The following is a 13,846-nucleotide window of genomic DNA, read 5'->3' on the forward strand; positions in this document are numbered from 1 at the left end:
CAGCTGTCAGTTAGGACCTCAGGGGTTTTATGGCAGCGTACCCCATAGCAGCTTCTCCCATCCCGAGTGCTTAAAAACTTACCCTCACAACTGCCATGTAACCTCACAGGAGAATGACACCAGGCAGTGGGCATGGGCCAGGGTTTGCTGGGTGCTAAAGACTGCAAAGCTTGAGCCTTGTGAAGGATGGGGTGTTGCAGACCGAGGCAGGAACAGAACAGTTCCTACGGAGGGGGCAGCATTAAAAAGTAGAGCTTGGTCTGCAGTTGTTTTAATAATTTATTATAGAAGATCACCTTTAGCGAGCTATGTGGAACATGCTCCATGGCTTGAGGACATCCTTTCGGTTTTATCTTTGCTGTTTGATCAAGAGTCCTCGGTTTTGTAGCCAAAGCTTTTTAAGGGTCACTGAAAGCGATGCTTTATGCCCCAGAGAAGAGCAGTAGTATACTTCCACCTCTTCATCTTCAGTCTCCATCTCTGTTTTCCAATGGAACTTTCTGCCTGAGCTTTGCTCTGTAGCCGAAGAGCAATTCCAGTCTCATGGACGTGTACACTTATACAAGGGTCTTTTCATCCCTGCCAGAATGCTGGCTCAACATTTGGTGCTGGCTTCAAAGTGCAATGTCCATGGAAAAAGCAGGTATACCAGTATGGAAAAGCAAGACTGGTTTTCCACTGTTGCTCTGTGGCTTTAGTTTGCCCTCCAACCATCTGTCCACACAGGCAACTCTTACTGGGGGAGGGAATACCAGTGTCTCACGTTTTCAAAAGCAACAAATACATTTTCTCTTACAGAGCTAATACTGCATTAATCAGAACAGCAGCTAAAGCTATGAATTCTACAATAATAATATTGTGTTTTTCTTGCTGTAGATAACATCGCCTCAGAACTGGAGAATTTTATGGGTCTGATTGAGACAGTAACAGGGTATGTGAAAATTCGTCATTCCCATGCATTAGTCTCCCTGTCTTTCTTGAAGAACCTGCGGTATATTCTGGGAGAGGAACAGGTGGACGGGTAAGTGTTCAGACATTTGTAGAGGCAATTTCACTTTAATAGAAAGCCAGAGAGAATAAATCTCCTAAAAAATATTCACGTACCATTTACAGAATCTTTTCTTCCACTAATATGCAGTGTTTTTCTCCTAATGAATACCATTGTGCAGTCATCGCTCATTTGAATTACTATCCAAATTAAAATATTAAATTCAGTATGTTAAAAGTATTTTTGTGGAAACTTTGCTGTTGCTTTTCACTTTAGGTTTTTCTAGAAAGCATCTTTCTATCGTTTGTTCTTTTTGCTCTGTTTGAGAAAAGAGTTTGTTCAGAAACTGTTGGATTTCCTTGCAGTTTTTTAATGTTGGCTTTTATCAGAGTTTTATGGAGAATGTCTGCTGGAAGGAAACTTGAACTTTACTTAACAGGGAGTGCAACTGGAAGTAACCCAATAGTTTACAAGTTGCAATTGTTTGCAGCTCCTTGAAATGCTGATATTAAATGAATTATCTGTCAAGCAGAAAAAAGACTGGTCAGGAAAAGTAAAGTTGATCTGTGGGTTATATGTTCGTATAATTACACAGTGTGTGATATGTTTTGCTGAATCTAACTCCTGTTTTCCTATGATGGTAGGAGATAGTAGGGACAAAAGTTCTTATCTCTGCAAAACTTACAGTGCTTAGGTGTGGTGATGATCCTCCAGCAAACTGCCTTGCTCTTCCTCTTTCTGAATCAAATAGTCATCCCAGGTTTAAACCAGTGTTCTCTGGGAGAATTAAGCCTCCCTCAGTAATGACAGAACTGTTAAATGAACAATTTGGGGCAATCTTGTAAGAAAAAGTGGTGGGAGGGTCCTGGGAAAGGCTACTTGTTGTCTGATTTATCTGCCCTGGCAGGGTAAAGTTACAGCGCGAGGGATTCTTCACAACCTCTGTCGTTCTCTCAGGCTGGTCTTTGGTCAGCCTTAAATTCTTCAAATTCCACCATCTGACAGAGCAAGTCAAAGGGCAGCTCTTCATCCTGCACTTGAAAAGCACGCTGTCTTTTTCAGTAAGAACACTGGCTCTGCAGAAAAGCTTGTTTTCTATTTGCAAATCCTAGAGGCTTGTCGCTGCCGAGCACAAGGCTCATTCAGCCCACTTAGGATGCGGCATGCTCTCACAGATACTCCAGTTACCGATTTGTCTTTTCTTCTCTCCCCCTCTCTCCTTTGCTCTCTTCAAATTGGAGTTTAGCTTTGTGTTTCAAGTAGTAATTACATTTATGGTACCTTGTATGTCAGCAGGCAGAGCTGATATGAAGGGAAGTGGCAAGTTCTTCGATCGGATTCCCATATAGAGAAGTAAATAGGTGCAGCTTTGATGAGGGAAGCAGGACGGGCTGCGGGAGGTAAAATAGATTATACTAAAGAGCTACTTGTGCTAAAATTCACCCATGCTAGGGAATTACTGCAGTTGCATATTTTGGGTCGGGGGCAGTCTTTTTACTTGGAAAATGCCTAATGTGATTTAGGCATCGCCACGGTCTAAACAGAGTTTCCAAAAATACTAGGTGGAAGTAGGCACCTGGCAAGGAAGGACTGAGCTTGAACAGTTCCGTTGGCAGAGTTATGAACCACAGGGAGGGGGGTCTTAACCTGGGAAGTACTGGGCTGCTGGAATAGTAGCTGTTTATGCCAGCATTGCCTTGGGGATGAGAGGGAGGTTAACTTAAGGTCCATTATGATAGTTGTTCATTACACAACTGACCCCACCACCACTGTCCTTTTTTTTTTTTTTTTTTTTTTTTAATTGAACTGGGCTAACAAAACAGCTTCTTCCTTCCTTATTCAGTTGCTGGTGCCTGCCTTGGTTATCACAGAAAATGGAAAGTTTAGAGGGAGTTTACTTTGTTTTCAGAGTGTTCATCGCCTCTTTTGAACACCCTGTCTGTAGTGCATGTGCTCTCACAACAAGGAAAAAAATTCTCTCTGCAGTAGGGAACCTGAAATGGAGATGTGCTGGAGGGGTCTCAGTGTCTGATGCAGGAGTTTGGTTCCTAGTCTGGCATTCATGCTGCTGGACCCCTCTGTCCTCTGCTGGGCTGCTGTGTGTGCATTGCTGTCGTCAACTGTGGCTGCTGTGAGGCACTTCTCAAAGCATCTCAGGGTTGGGTATCTGGAAAATGAGTAATTTGTGGCCTTCAAGAGCAAGTGAGGTGATGGTGACTGTGGAAGAGTTCCTGTTGTGACACTGACCAGCTGCTGATGTTGTGTTTCAAGTTCTGCAGCAAATTTGGGACAGTCTCAAACACACACCACCACCCCACCCATTTTCTACATCATTTTGAAGCAGAGGCATCAGTAGCTGTCAGGCTTGTGGGAAGGTGTGAGTAGGTTCTGTAGCTGTTGTATGGCTCCTCACTGAAGACTTCACGGTTTGTTTTCCTGATTATGGTGAATTCAGACAGTCAGCACGACAGCAGCAAGGCTTGTTCTAGCCGCAGCATTTCAACAAAGCAGTCACCCTGTGTGTGAGAGTGTTTTAGGAACGAGTGACGCCCTCTGGGCTGGTAGTAAACACGGTGGAAAGTATGTGTGCAGTGGCAGGGTCCCAGGGAGGAATGCTCCTTGTCTTTGTTTCTGTTTTATAGGAGGCCGTGTAGACACTTTCTCACCTGTCGATGTGTATGTGAAGTTTCAAAAAGGGAATTGGGAAGTTTGTACACTGCGGTGTGAGGCTGGGTTTGTGTGTGGGTTTAAGAAACTCATCAGTTTACCTTTTTGAACTGGACAAGAAAACACAGAACTTCAGTAAGGGGCATTGCTTCCAAATCCATGGGTTAATATAAAAGCCTCTAGTTTCCTACCCATTTATTTGCCGGTGGAGATGGCGATCCTTGGCCAAAACCAGCTGTTTCTAAGTTGCTTAAAATTTACATTAGCAGGGTGTCCGTATGTATCTGTTAGAGACAGATATTCTGTTAGTAACCTTGGTGGTTCTGTTTGAAGTGCTGGTGGGCAAGCACAAGCGAAAGAATATACCAGCATTATTAAAACATCCGCAATGTTTTGGAAATTTGATAAATTTCAGGCTTATAGAGAAATGCTGAAGAACAAACCTGGTTTAGAGAGACCTTGAAATGGAGCGTTTTGTTCACGTGTTGTCCTCTGCACTGTTCTCCATTGGGATGGTGTGTTCTGTATGTTTGATTCTGTTGTCATGTCCTCGTGAAGGGTCAGGGTCACCCCGTGATGCAGGTGTAGAACATGTACCATGTTAATAGACAGTTTCTAGCCAACATGTGGCATGTTGCATGTATGTAAAGCAATAAGGGTTTTCCTTTTCTCCTGTCCCTTACTGATTGATGTCCCAGCTCTTCACTCTAGTGGGATGTTCTGTCTTTCTCATCACTGTGGCACTGAGAAGGGAACATTTTCTGCTCTGTGTGTCCTGTAGGGTTGCTCATCTTGTCCCACAGTGGTCAGTCTGCCGTAAACCTCTACTGCCTGGTCATCTTCTGTAGCCAGCTCATCCACCACTCTCATTCACAGTCCTCTGTCAGTTCTCATTCCCTTTTTGGTGCAAGTCACTTGTCTTTACACATTGCTCTCTTGCTAACAGTGTACCTACCTGGTCATTACCCCTTTCAGGAGCTTTTTGTGTCCTCTACACTGTGGAGGGGGATAAGGGATGATTGAAAGCTTGTTGAAATGTTTTCATCACCTAGATCTCCTTTTGGTTTGGCTCTCGTGTTCTGCCTCATAGCTTTACAGTGGGTGAACGTGCACAGGTGTAGCATCGTGTGCAGATACAGTGTGAGCAGGTTTTTAATGTATCCAGTCAGTAATGAAGTCGCTGCGGGTGTTGTGCAGTGGGGGATACGCATCGTGTTGTGGGAATTCTCTCCTGTGGGGGCACATGGGTTATGCAGGTTGCCTTGAGGCTTTTTATGGCAAGCCTGGGACCAGATGTGCCTCCTGTTCCTGCTCAGAGGTTTAGCCCGTCCTTCAGGCCATAATCTCCAGTCATTGCCTTAGTTACCGTCTCCAGGGTTTGATTGGCAGCGCTTTGTTTTCCTACAGTGAATCTTTTATTCTTTCCATGCTATCTTCCTTGGCATCCTGATTTTTTTCCGCAGCTGTTAGAGCCGAAGTCTGATATAATCTTTATTTATAACCTAAGCCCTAAGTGCACTCCAGTTGCCCTTTGCTCCACCTTTCAAGCCATGCAGTGCTGCACCTCTCCTGTGACTGAGACTGTGTATAGCCCTCTAAATGTGGTTTCCCTGGTGCTTTGAATGGTGCTAGAATAACTTCCACTAATTGATATTTTCAGTGTATATATGAAGCCTTAGGACCTGTTTCCTTTGTCTCAGATGGCTGCTCAGACTGGTGTAGATGGCTTTAAAGTATGAGCTGCAGCAGCTCCCAACTCTGGCCCACTTGTGTAAAGCGCTACGTGCTTCATTTGCCTCGTTTATTCACACTCTTGAAAGCTTAGTCACATTGCTTAAATATAAGAATTATCTCTACTGTCTACAGCATAATTGCCGCAGTTGTGAGCAGGAGACAGGCTAGGCTGTCAGTAAACATCTGAGGTGGTTTTTATACACACCTCTGTTTATTGTGTTCAATCTGAGTCCAGCTTTTTGGGTCTTCCCTGGAAAGCTTAGTTGCCGTCGCTTAATCATGCAGTTAATTATGGTGAAGTGTCATCTTTTCAGCAGTGCACAGGGAGCTGCAGGGATTTTAGTCAGCTGTAACAAGAGTAGTGTGTGTCTCAAATAAACACAGGTTTTGGTGATGTCTGTCAAATCCCACATGCAGTTTAGCATCCTTGTTCTCTCCTGGCAAGATGCATTTAAAGCACAAGTATGCGTGTGCTCCCTTGTCAACTGTGAGCATGTTGTTCTCAGCATCCATCTGAAGCAGTAACAGGTATATCAACTTCATTAGCAATCAAGTCCCAGATAGTTAGGGGACAGTTAGAAATAGAAAAAAAAATCTCTTTCACACTATTCTGAAAACACAGTCAACATTTTGGTATGTTACAAGAAGCTGCAACTATGTCTACACACATTGCAACCAGAATGTACAGTTTTCACTTGAGGTTGGGTGAGGGAGGAATTAATGAAAAATTTTAAATCAAGTAGTTGAAGGGAAATGATAAATGAGTAGTATGTCAGCTTCTTTTGAGCCTCATGGGTTTTCCAACATGTTACGCAGTAAAAACTCTAACTGTAGTTAAAAGGATTTGTAGAAAGCCTAGTTTAACTATGTTGATGTGGGCTTACCAATGCAAAGTGGCTTGCAGAAGTTGCAAGGCTTTATTGTGTTAATAATGGTTTTTATGTTGGTGTACTTAACGTTGGTGGGACTTTCTACAAAAGTATAATAAGTGCTGTGTGACGGGTTGGTTTGATTTAGATTCATCAGCTGCACAGACCTTTAAATCATTTTGCAATTGTGCATTCCTGTTCCTACTATTCCAAAATCTAAGTGTCTTTGTAGGTGTTGTCTTGCTGCTGATACAGAGCTTATAATCTTCTGCTGCACCTGCTGTTTTTTGGTTGTGGGTTGTTTGGTTTGCGTTTGTTGGTTTTTGGGTTTTTTTCTAATTCAGCACAATTGAGTGGTACCAGGAATTTCTTCTTAATATTTACTAGGATTACACACATAACTTTGCATTTAGTGCCTGTGGAAATAGAGGATGTTCGTGTTATTCCACTGTTGTGCTTAGGGACTGGGCTCAGCACATGCTGCTGCCTGCACTGTTAGTTCTGTACTTTGAAGCGTGGATCCTGTGCTGTGCAGTCAGCGCAACTGTTTACTGTCAGGTTTTGATGTGTAGGTGCAATTGTACTTGACACATTGTAGGAAATTTTCATTGAGCCAAGAGGTAAGCTAAGACAGGCAAAGAAATGTCACTATGCAAACTGGTATAGTTGCTTTTGTAAATGTAAGCAAGACAGCGGTGTTCACAATTGTATTTGCAGAACTGCACCATTTGTTTCCTCCCATAAGGTATGTGAGGTTATTGTTCCCCGTTTGCCACAACATGGAAAATCCAGTGTAGAGATCTGCTGTTCAGAGGACATGAATTTATATTTCTCATAGTAGCTTCTATACAATTATTAAAACGCATGTTGGAGCGGGCTTTACATGGTGTGGTGCCAGCCTTGGAGTCCTGTGTTACAGTCATTTCCCTGCGCTCTGACCAAAGTAAGCACTCAGGGAAAGCTTGCTACATGGGAGAAGAAAATCCTTTATTCTGCTAAACACTGATTTAACTCTTTTTGTTATTAAGAGGAAACACAGTGTTTAAAATTTTCTTATATTAAGGTATTCTTCATTGGAATTTGCTATGAATTAAAACCAGTATTTTTTCTTCAAAAATTTCCTTCTAGGAATTATTCTTTCTATGTGCTTGACAACCACAATCTTCAGCAGCTGTGGGACTGGAACCATCATAACTTGACGATCAAGGAGGGGAAAATGTACTTTGCATTTAATCCTAAACTGTGTGTTTCTGAGATTTACCGTATGGAGGAAGTTTCAGGAACCAAGGGACGACAAAGCAAAGGAGATATAAATCCAAGGAACAATGGAGAGAGAGCATCTTGTAAGTAAAAAAAAAAAAAAAAACAAAAAAAAAAATCTCAAGGTAAACTGCATAGGAAGGTGTCACAAAAAAACACCCAAACACACTGCCATGTTGCTGACCATTGCAATAGTTAAAGTTTAGAAATTACAGTAGACTTTCAATTGTTCTACTTTTTCAGTTTTTAAAATGTAGCTGTGAGAGTATGTTTGCATGCGTGGAAAATGAGGTGGTTACGTAGTCACCAATTCATCTATAAAAACCATTCAATGAAGATGACTGCTTTCCAAACACCTTTTTTTTTGTGGCAGCAGCATCCTATAACAACAGGAACATACCTGGGAAACGAGAAATAAAATCTGGTGTTTTGGTATATCCAAGGAGGAACAGTTTCTCAGTTTCCATCACAAATGTACATCATTATAGCTGTTTTACTCTCTGATATCTACTGTTTCTTGATACTAATGAGGGTGCTGAATAACGATTGCATAGACACCAAAACAAACTGTTTCTGTTACTTTAAGCTTAATTTCAGCTCCTGCCAAATATTGTACCTGGTTGCTAGAAATGCTTGTAAACTGTTTTCTGTGCTTTATTTTCAAATTATTTGCTTTTGAATTGGTAACACTTTTTAGTGCTCTGCATTATTCCTAAACTTCAGTGTCTCTGCATTTAATTTTGGATTCTGCAACGGTTAAAGCTATTGGAAAGTCCTCTTTTGGCTTGGTGGTCTGCACATCAGGTCTCCAGGTGTAACCAACACATTTAAAAGCAGTCACTCATCTAGGAATTAAGATGACAGAACGCTTACAAACTTGACCTCATGATCAAACTGTTAGAACTGATGGTGTATTTTTCTTTGGTCTATTTGTGGTCTTCTTGGAGCCGAGTAAATTAAAATGGATCTTGTGTATAAGTCAAGTCCCCTTGTCCTGGATGGTGTTTACAAAACTAGGACACGTACTCTGCTGAATGTCTCTTTAGGCATGATGCATAAATGCAGATGGCATGGATCCTTGTTGTAAGCACACTCCATTCTTTGCACATTCAATAGAGCAAAGGCTTGCAGTCCTGGAGGAGTTACAGACACACAGCCAGTCCTTACTATCACTGAGGCTAGTGCCAGCCGCTGCCTGTTTTTTTTAAAAAAACCATTACAGAAAGCTTTCTGACTCTGAGAAGGGGAAAAGAATCAACAAAAGCTAAACTGCCTTTGAAAAGATAGCACCAATAGTGCCAGTGTACATGAGGGTGAAAACCCCTTTATTTTCAGAGGTTTCTGTGGAACATAAGAAACTAACTCACAGTTGACACTTAGAACACTATTTCTTCATCCAAGAATTAGTTTTTAAAATGCTATATTGTTTTGAATTGGAAAGCTCAGTGAGTTGGTAGTGGGAAGCCATTCATTTCAAAGCTTGCCGGCTTCCATCCAGCTCTGTTCAGAAGAGTAGCTGGAAGCTGCTGCCATCAAATGGTTGTGCCGTATATGAACTGAGTTTTGGAGTTCTTGGTCCGGCCTCATGAGTGGGAATGTGAACTCCTTTGTCCTTTCCGTGTTGTCCATTCCCCAGCAAAACAAATTGTAGTTGTCAAAAGTTGTCCCGGAAAGTGAGAACGTAGAGGCCAGTTACAGTTCTGCATGTGCCTTGGAGTTCAGTGATGAATTTAGTGCTTTTAAATCAGTCCTGTGAATATACAGGACTTCCACTCCTCACTCGGGGAGAGTCTGAAGTAGTTTTCAAGAGCTTTCTGATGATGCATTGAAAGAAAATCTACTTCAGAGAAAATAACAAGTAGCTCCAGCACATTCTGAAATGATTGCCCAGGTCACTGCTTACCCTTAAGCACTCAAATGTAGTAGGATGAAATATGAAGCTCTACAGAGAGAAAGGCTGCTGTATACTGTGCTATCACAGGCGTTACTGGAAAGGCTAATTAGCTAAAACTGATACCTAAGAGACGGGAAAAACTGACGGGTGATGTGATGCTCTGTCCTGTCCTGTCCTTCTGTATTGCAGGTGAAAGCCACATTCTGCGTTTCGTTTCCAACACTACGCTCAAGAATCGGATTAAACTAACATGGGAACGGTATCGCCCTCCAGATTATAGAGATCTCATTAGTTTCACTGTTTACTACAAAGAAGCGTAAGTAGACGTCGTCAGAGGCTAACTGGGGCAGTCCGAGAGGTAGTAGACAATTCTGTTCTGACTGTTGGATAGCTCGTCCAGTTTGCATATTTCACCCTCAAGTCCTGCTTTTGTTCAACTGCTTTTCTTGGTGGAGCAAGAGAGGATTGCTTTGATTGAAGCTTACAAATGGATTCCAAATCCAGGGGTCTAATGCGGAGCTCTTCTATGTTCACTGAGATATTTCCTTCTCAAGTCATAGTACTGACTAGAGAGTACCACAGATCAGGAGTTTGCCCGATCATCATTTGACGACATGTCTGCTCAGGGTTTGGGGTTATTTAGATTATCTAGCTTTGGTAGTTTTCTGTATTACTGTCTCTTGATAATGAAGGAGCGAGGTGGTTAATGGAGAGAGCCTGATTTCTTGAGAGGTGTCTCTCTGCCTTTGCACATGCTCGTAGTGTCTCAAATTTAAAGTAGTAAAAAATAAAAATGAGCACACTAATACTCTCCAAGCAGTATGGAGGTGTGAAAAGGGAGGTTCAGAATGCTGGTAATGACATACGGAGCAAGGCTGCGAGACACAGAAGCACAGATCGTTATGTCCAGCATGGCTTGAAAAAGAATGTCGTTGTGATGGTGTACTGTGGTGCAGTAAACTTAGTGCTGATGAGTCTATAGTAACTAATAACAAGAATAGTACTTTATGTCCTCTTGCAGCAGTGTTGCAAGGTAGGAAAAGTAGGACTGCATGACTACTATAATGTGCTTGTATTGTGTGGAAATAAAAGGGGGGGAAAAAAGCCTGTTGGATGGACTTGTCAAGTCGAGTCATGGAAGTTAGCGTTGTTTATGGTAAAAAGCTCACCCACCATCAATAACTGTTCTGAGCTGCTTCTGTTTCATATATGCTTAGCTGAAGTCTAAATATGTCTGAAGCGTTTCACTGTCTGTTTGGATAAAAAAAGGTAAATTCAGTCTTTTCATGGAGAACTTTACCTTATTGCAATAAGCAGCTAAAGCTGAACTCTGATTTTGTATTGCCTGGAAATAAATACAGATTTTATTCTGTTTTATTCTGCTATGGAAGGCTGGTAAGCTTTATTTGTTTTATTGAGCAACATTGTAGTGAGGCACACTTACAAATATATGACAATTTTAAGGAAAAAATAAATATCTTGTACTATTTTTTACCTTTAATGTTTCAGACCATTCAAAAATGTGACAGAGTACGATGGGCAAGATGCGTGTGGCTCTAATAGCTGGAACATGGTCGATGTTGACCTGCCACCAAACAAAGAGAACAACCCTGGAATTTTACTGCAGGGATTGAAACCTTGGACTCAATATGCCATTTATGTCAAGGCTGTTACCCTCACAATGATGGAAAACCACCATATTCATGGAGCAAAAAGTGAAATTGTATATATCCGAACCAATGCTGCAGGTGAGATCTTGGGCTTTTGGGTAAGAGGTTGGTAATGCTGCAAGTTTGCTTATTGTATTATTATGCAAGTTCTATTATTAATACAGAAGTTTAATTTACGTGCAGATGACATGCATAATGCTAGAAGGTTTCAGTAATTATGAAAGCAGCATTAAGATTTGAATTAGAACTGTGGTGGTTTATACTTTATTTTCACTGGGAACTGTGTGAGTGTTTTGGAGTTAGGATTCCAGACTTTGTTCTGCTGGTCAAGGTAAACTGAAGTACGGCTTGGGATTGCAGCTGTGTGTGGTTGCAGTCGAACCCTTAGTAAGTGTTGTTAGTGGGTCATAAGTAGAAAATCTTTTCTTTGAAATAGGATAGTGTTTTTTTCTTGCAGTCTAGAAATGGAATGGGATTCACTTCAAAAGCTTGCATCGAAATACACTGGAGATGCCGTAGATGTAAATACTTCCCTTTTTCTTTTTCGTCCTCCAGTGCCCTCCATTCCCTTGGATGTTATTTCAGCATCCAACTCCTCATCCCAACTGATTGTGAAATGGAATCCTCCCTCTCTTCCCAATGGCAACCTTTCATACTACATCGTGCGGTGGCAGCAGCAGCCTCAGGACAGTTACCTTTACAGACACAATTACTGCTCCAAAGGTAGGAAAACAAAACACGCTTGTGTTGAAATGCCTGTGACTCAGCCCGCCCGTGCGCTTTTACTGACCAGAGCTAAAGCCTGTACCCTGCTTTGCAACTCTTCTGTGCGTAACAGCAAGTAGAAAGGAATGGGTAAACATGGGATTATTGCTGTATTTGTAATACAGAGAGAAAAGAAACGAGCTGCCTCTGTTCTTCTCTTTTAAGATAAAGTCCCAATTCGAAGATATGCTGATGGGACCATTGATACAGAAGAAGCTACTGAACCCACCAAGCCAGAGGGATGCGGTGGAGAAAAAGGACCTTGTTGTGCTTGTCCCAAGACAGAGGCAGAAAAGCAAGCTGAGAAGGAAGAAGCAGAGTACCGGAAAGTCTTTGAGAACTTCCTTCACAACTCCATCTTTGTCCCCAGGTAATGGACTTTGGACACTTTCTCTTTGCAAGTGGGGCTAATAATGAGAATTTCCTAGAGCTGGACATGGAAGTATACATAGATAACACCTGAAACACATAGACATCACCTTTCCTTTTATGCGATACAATCCGCAGCCTTACTTTGCAGTTTCTTTTATTATTTTTGTATCTTTCTCAGTTTTAGCTAATAGTGAGTGTTCTTAGCTGTGTCATTGAAGGACTTTAGTGATGCTTTCTTTTCCAAGTCAAGAGTCACTTGAGGAGCTCTTTGTCTATAAGGATTTCGGAGGTGAGCAACATGTGGCAGACAAAAGGTTTCAAATGTGATCTTTCTCTGAATAGCCATTTAAGTGCTTGTGTTCCTAATCTGAAGATTTATTTGGCTTTGAAATGGAGGGCATAGTCACCTCACAGAACTGAAACTGGTCTTCCTTTCTCACTGCACTAATTGCAAAGGGCGTATTGGTTTCCTGGGTCTGTGCTGCAGAGAAGTATTAAATACGCCCACTCCTCCATGATAAACACGACCGCTTACACATTTAAGTGGAATAGTAATGATTTTATGCTGCAACATAGAGTAGTTACTACTGAATTAATTGGCGATTTTGATCCTTGAGTTTCCAATTTATCCTTCATGTAAGCTGTTCTTGCTTTAGATAATTGGATCCTGGGGCCTAGCACACAGTGTGTAGCTGTTATGTTACAGTCTATAAGCAATCAGATTTTAGTCGTGTATGTTATCTTGTTGTCTTTGTTGGCAGGTGAAGTGTATGGTGTAGTGCTGTGTTTGAGAACTCGAAAGTGTATGGTTGCTGCTCATTAAAAATGGTTGATACTACACTCTGTTGTGGTTTTTCGGACCTTTATTCAAGGATGTGTTGGGTTGACTTGTTTGGGGTCGGGACTGTGATATGTGCAGAGCTTCTTAGCATTATCCAGAAAATTAGGAACTAAGTACTGTCTCTCTTTGGAAGTGGTACGTGTTCTGTCTGAGCTGGGTTTGAGTCACACTTAGCATTTGTGGTTGAACTTGTGCAGCGTTTCCCTACTGATGTTGAGAACCAGCAGCAAAGATGAGGTACAGAGAAGTAACAGCCACCGTAACTGGCCAGGGTGTAATTCCTGAGCAATGTGAAAAGTTTGTAAATGTGATCTGATTTTGAACTTCATGAAATAGCATTGCAAGGAGTTTTGAAAGGCACATATCGGGTCTAAACTATTTGCAAGTCTGTTGCAAAGGAAGTTTTCTATTTCACCAAAGCTTTGTCATTTAAAATGTTACCTACGCTCAAATTCTCTTGCATTCCCCCCCTCCCAAAGGAAATTCATAGAACCTTGAACTCGGTAACAAACAAACTGTCCAATTCACAAAGAATTTCCTGATAACTTGTCTGTTTCCCTTTTTTCTTAACTTACTGTCATAAGGGTGTGTTTTGTTAAGAGCAAGGGCAGATAAGGAAGGTACAATGCTGAGAAAACAGCTGCATAGCTAAGCAACTTTAAAGAGGCTGTATGTCAGGAAAATTAAAGATTATGAGCTAGTGAGACATCTCCATGGGACAAATCCAAGCAGTTCATTACTTGCTTATGCCTTTTTTTTTTTCTGTTCTTTTCACTTTCTTTCCCA

The 13,846-nt window shown here is 41.6% G+C and overlaps 1 protein-coding gene across 2 annotated transcripts in view; it reads left to right on the forward strand.

Annotated features, from left to right (window-relative positions):
* Positions 1-13,846, forward strand: part of IGF1R (insulin like growth factor 1 receptor) — a 195,635-nt gene that overhangs the window by 148,032 nt on the left and 33,757 nt on the right. For both annotated transcript variants that reach the window (XM_040599601.1, XM_040599603.1), the window contains exons 5-10: positions 877-1,021; positions 7,387-7,601; positions 9,602-9,728; positions 10,922-11,160; positions 11,638-11,805; positions 12,013-12,217. In XM_040599601.1, the coding sequence (XP_040455535.1) occupies positions 877-1,021; positions 7,387-7,601; positions 9,602-9,728; positions 10,922-11,160; positions 11,638-11,805; positions 12,013-12,217 (1,099 nt within the window). The remainder of the gene's footprint in view (positions 1-876; positions 1,022-7,386; positions 7,602-9,601; positions 9,729-10,921; positions 11,161-11,637; positions 11,806-12,012; positions 12,218-13,846) is intronic.

This window comes from Falco naumanni, chromosome 7 (genome assembly GCF_017639655.2).
Source record: "Falco naumanni isolate bFalNau1 chromosome 7, bFalNau1.pat, whole genome shotgun sequence".
NCBI lineage: Eukaryota > Metazoa > Chordata > Aves > Falconiformes > Falconidae > Falco > Falco naumanni.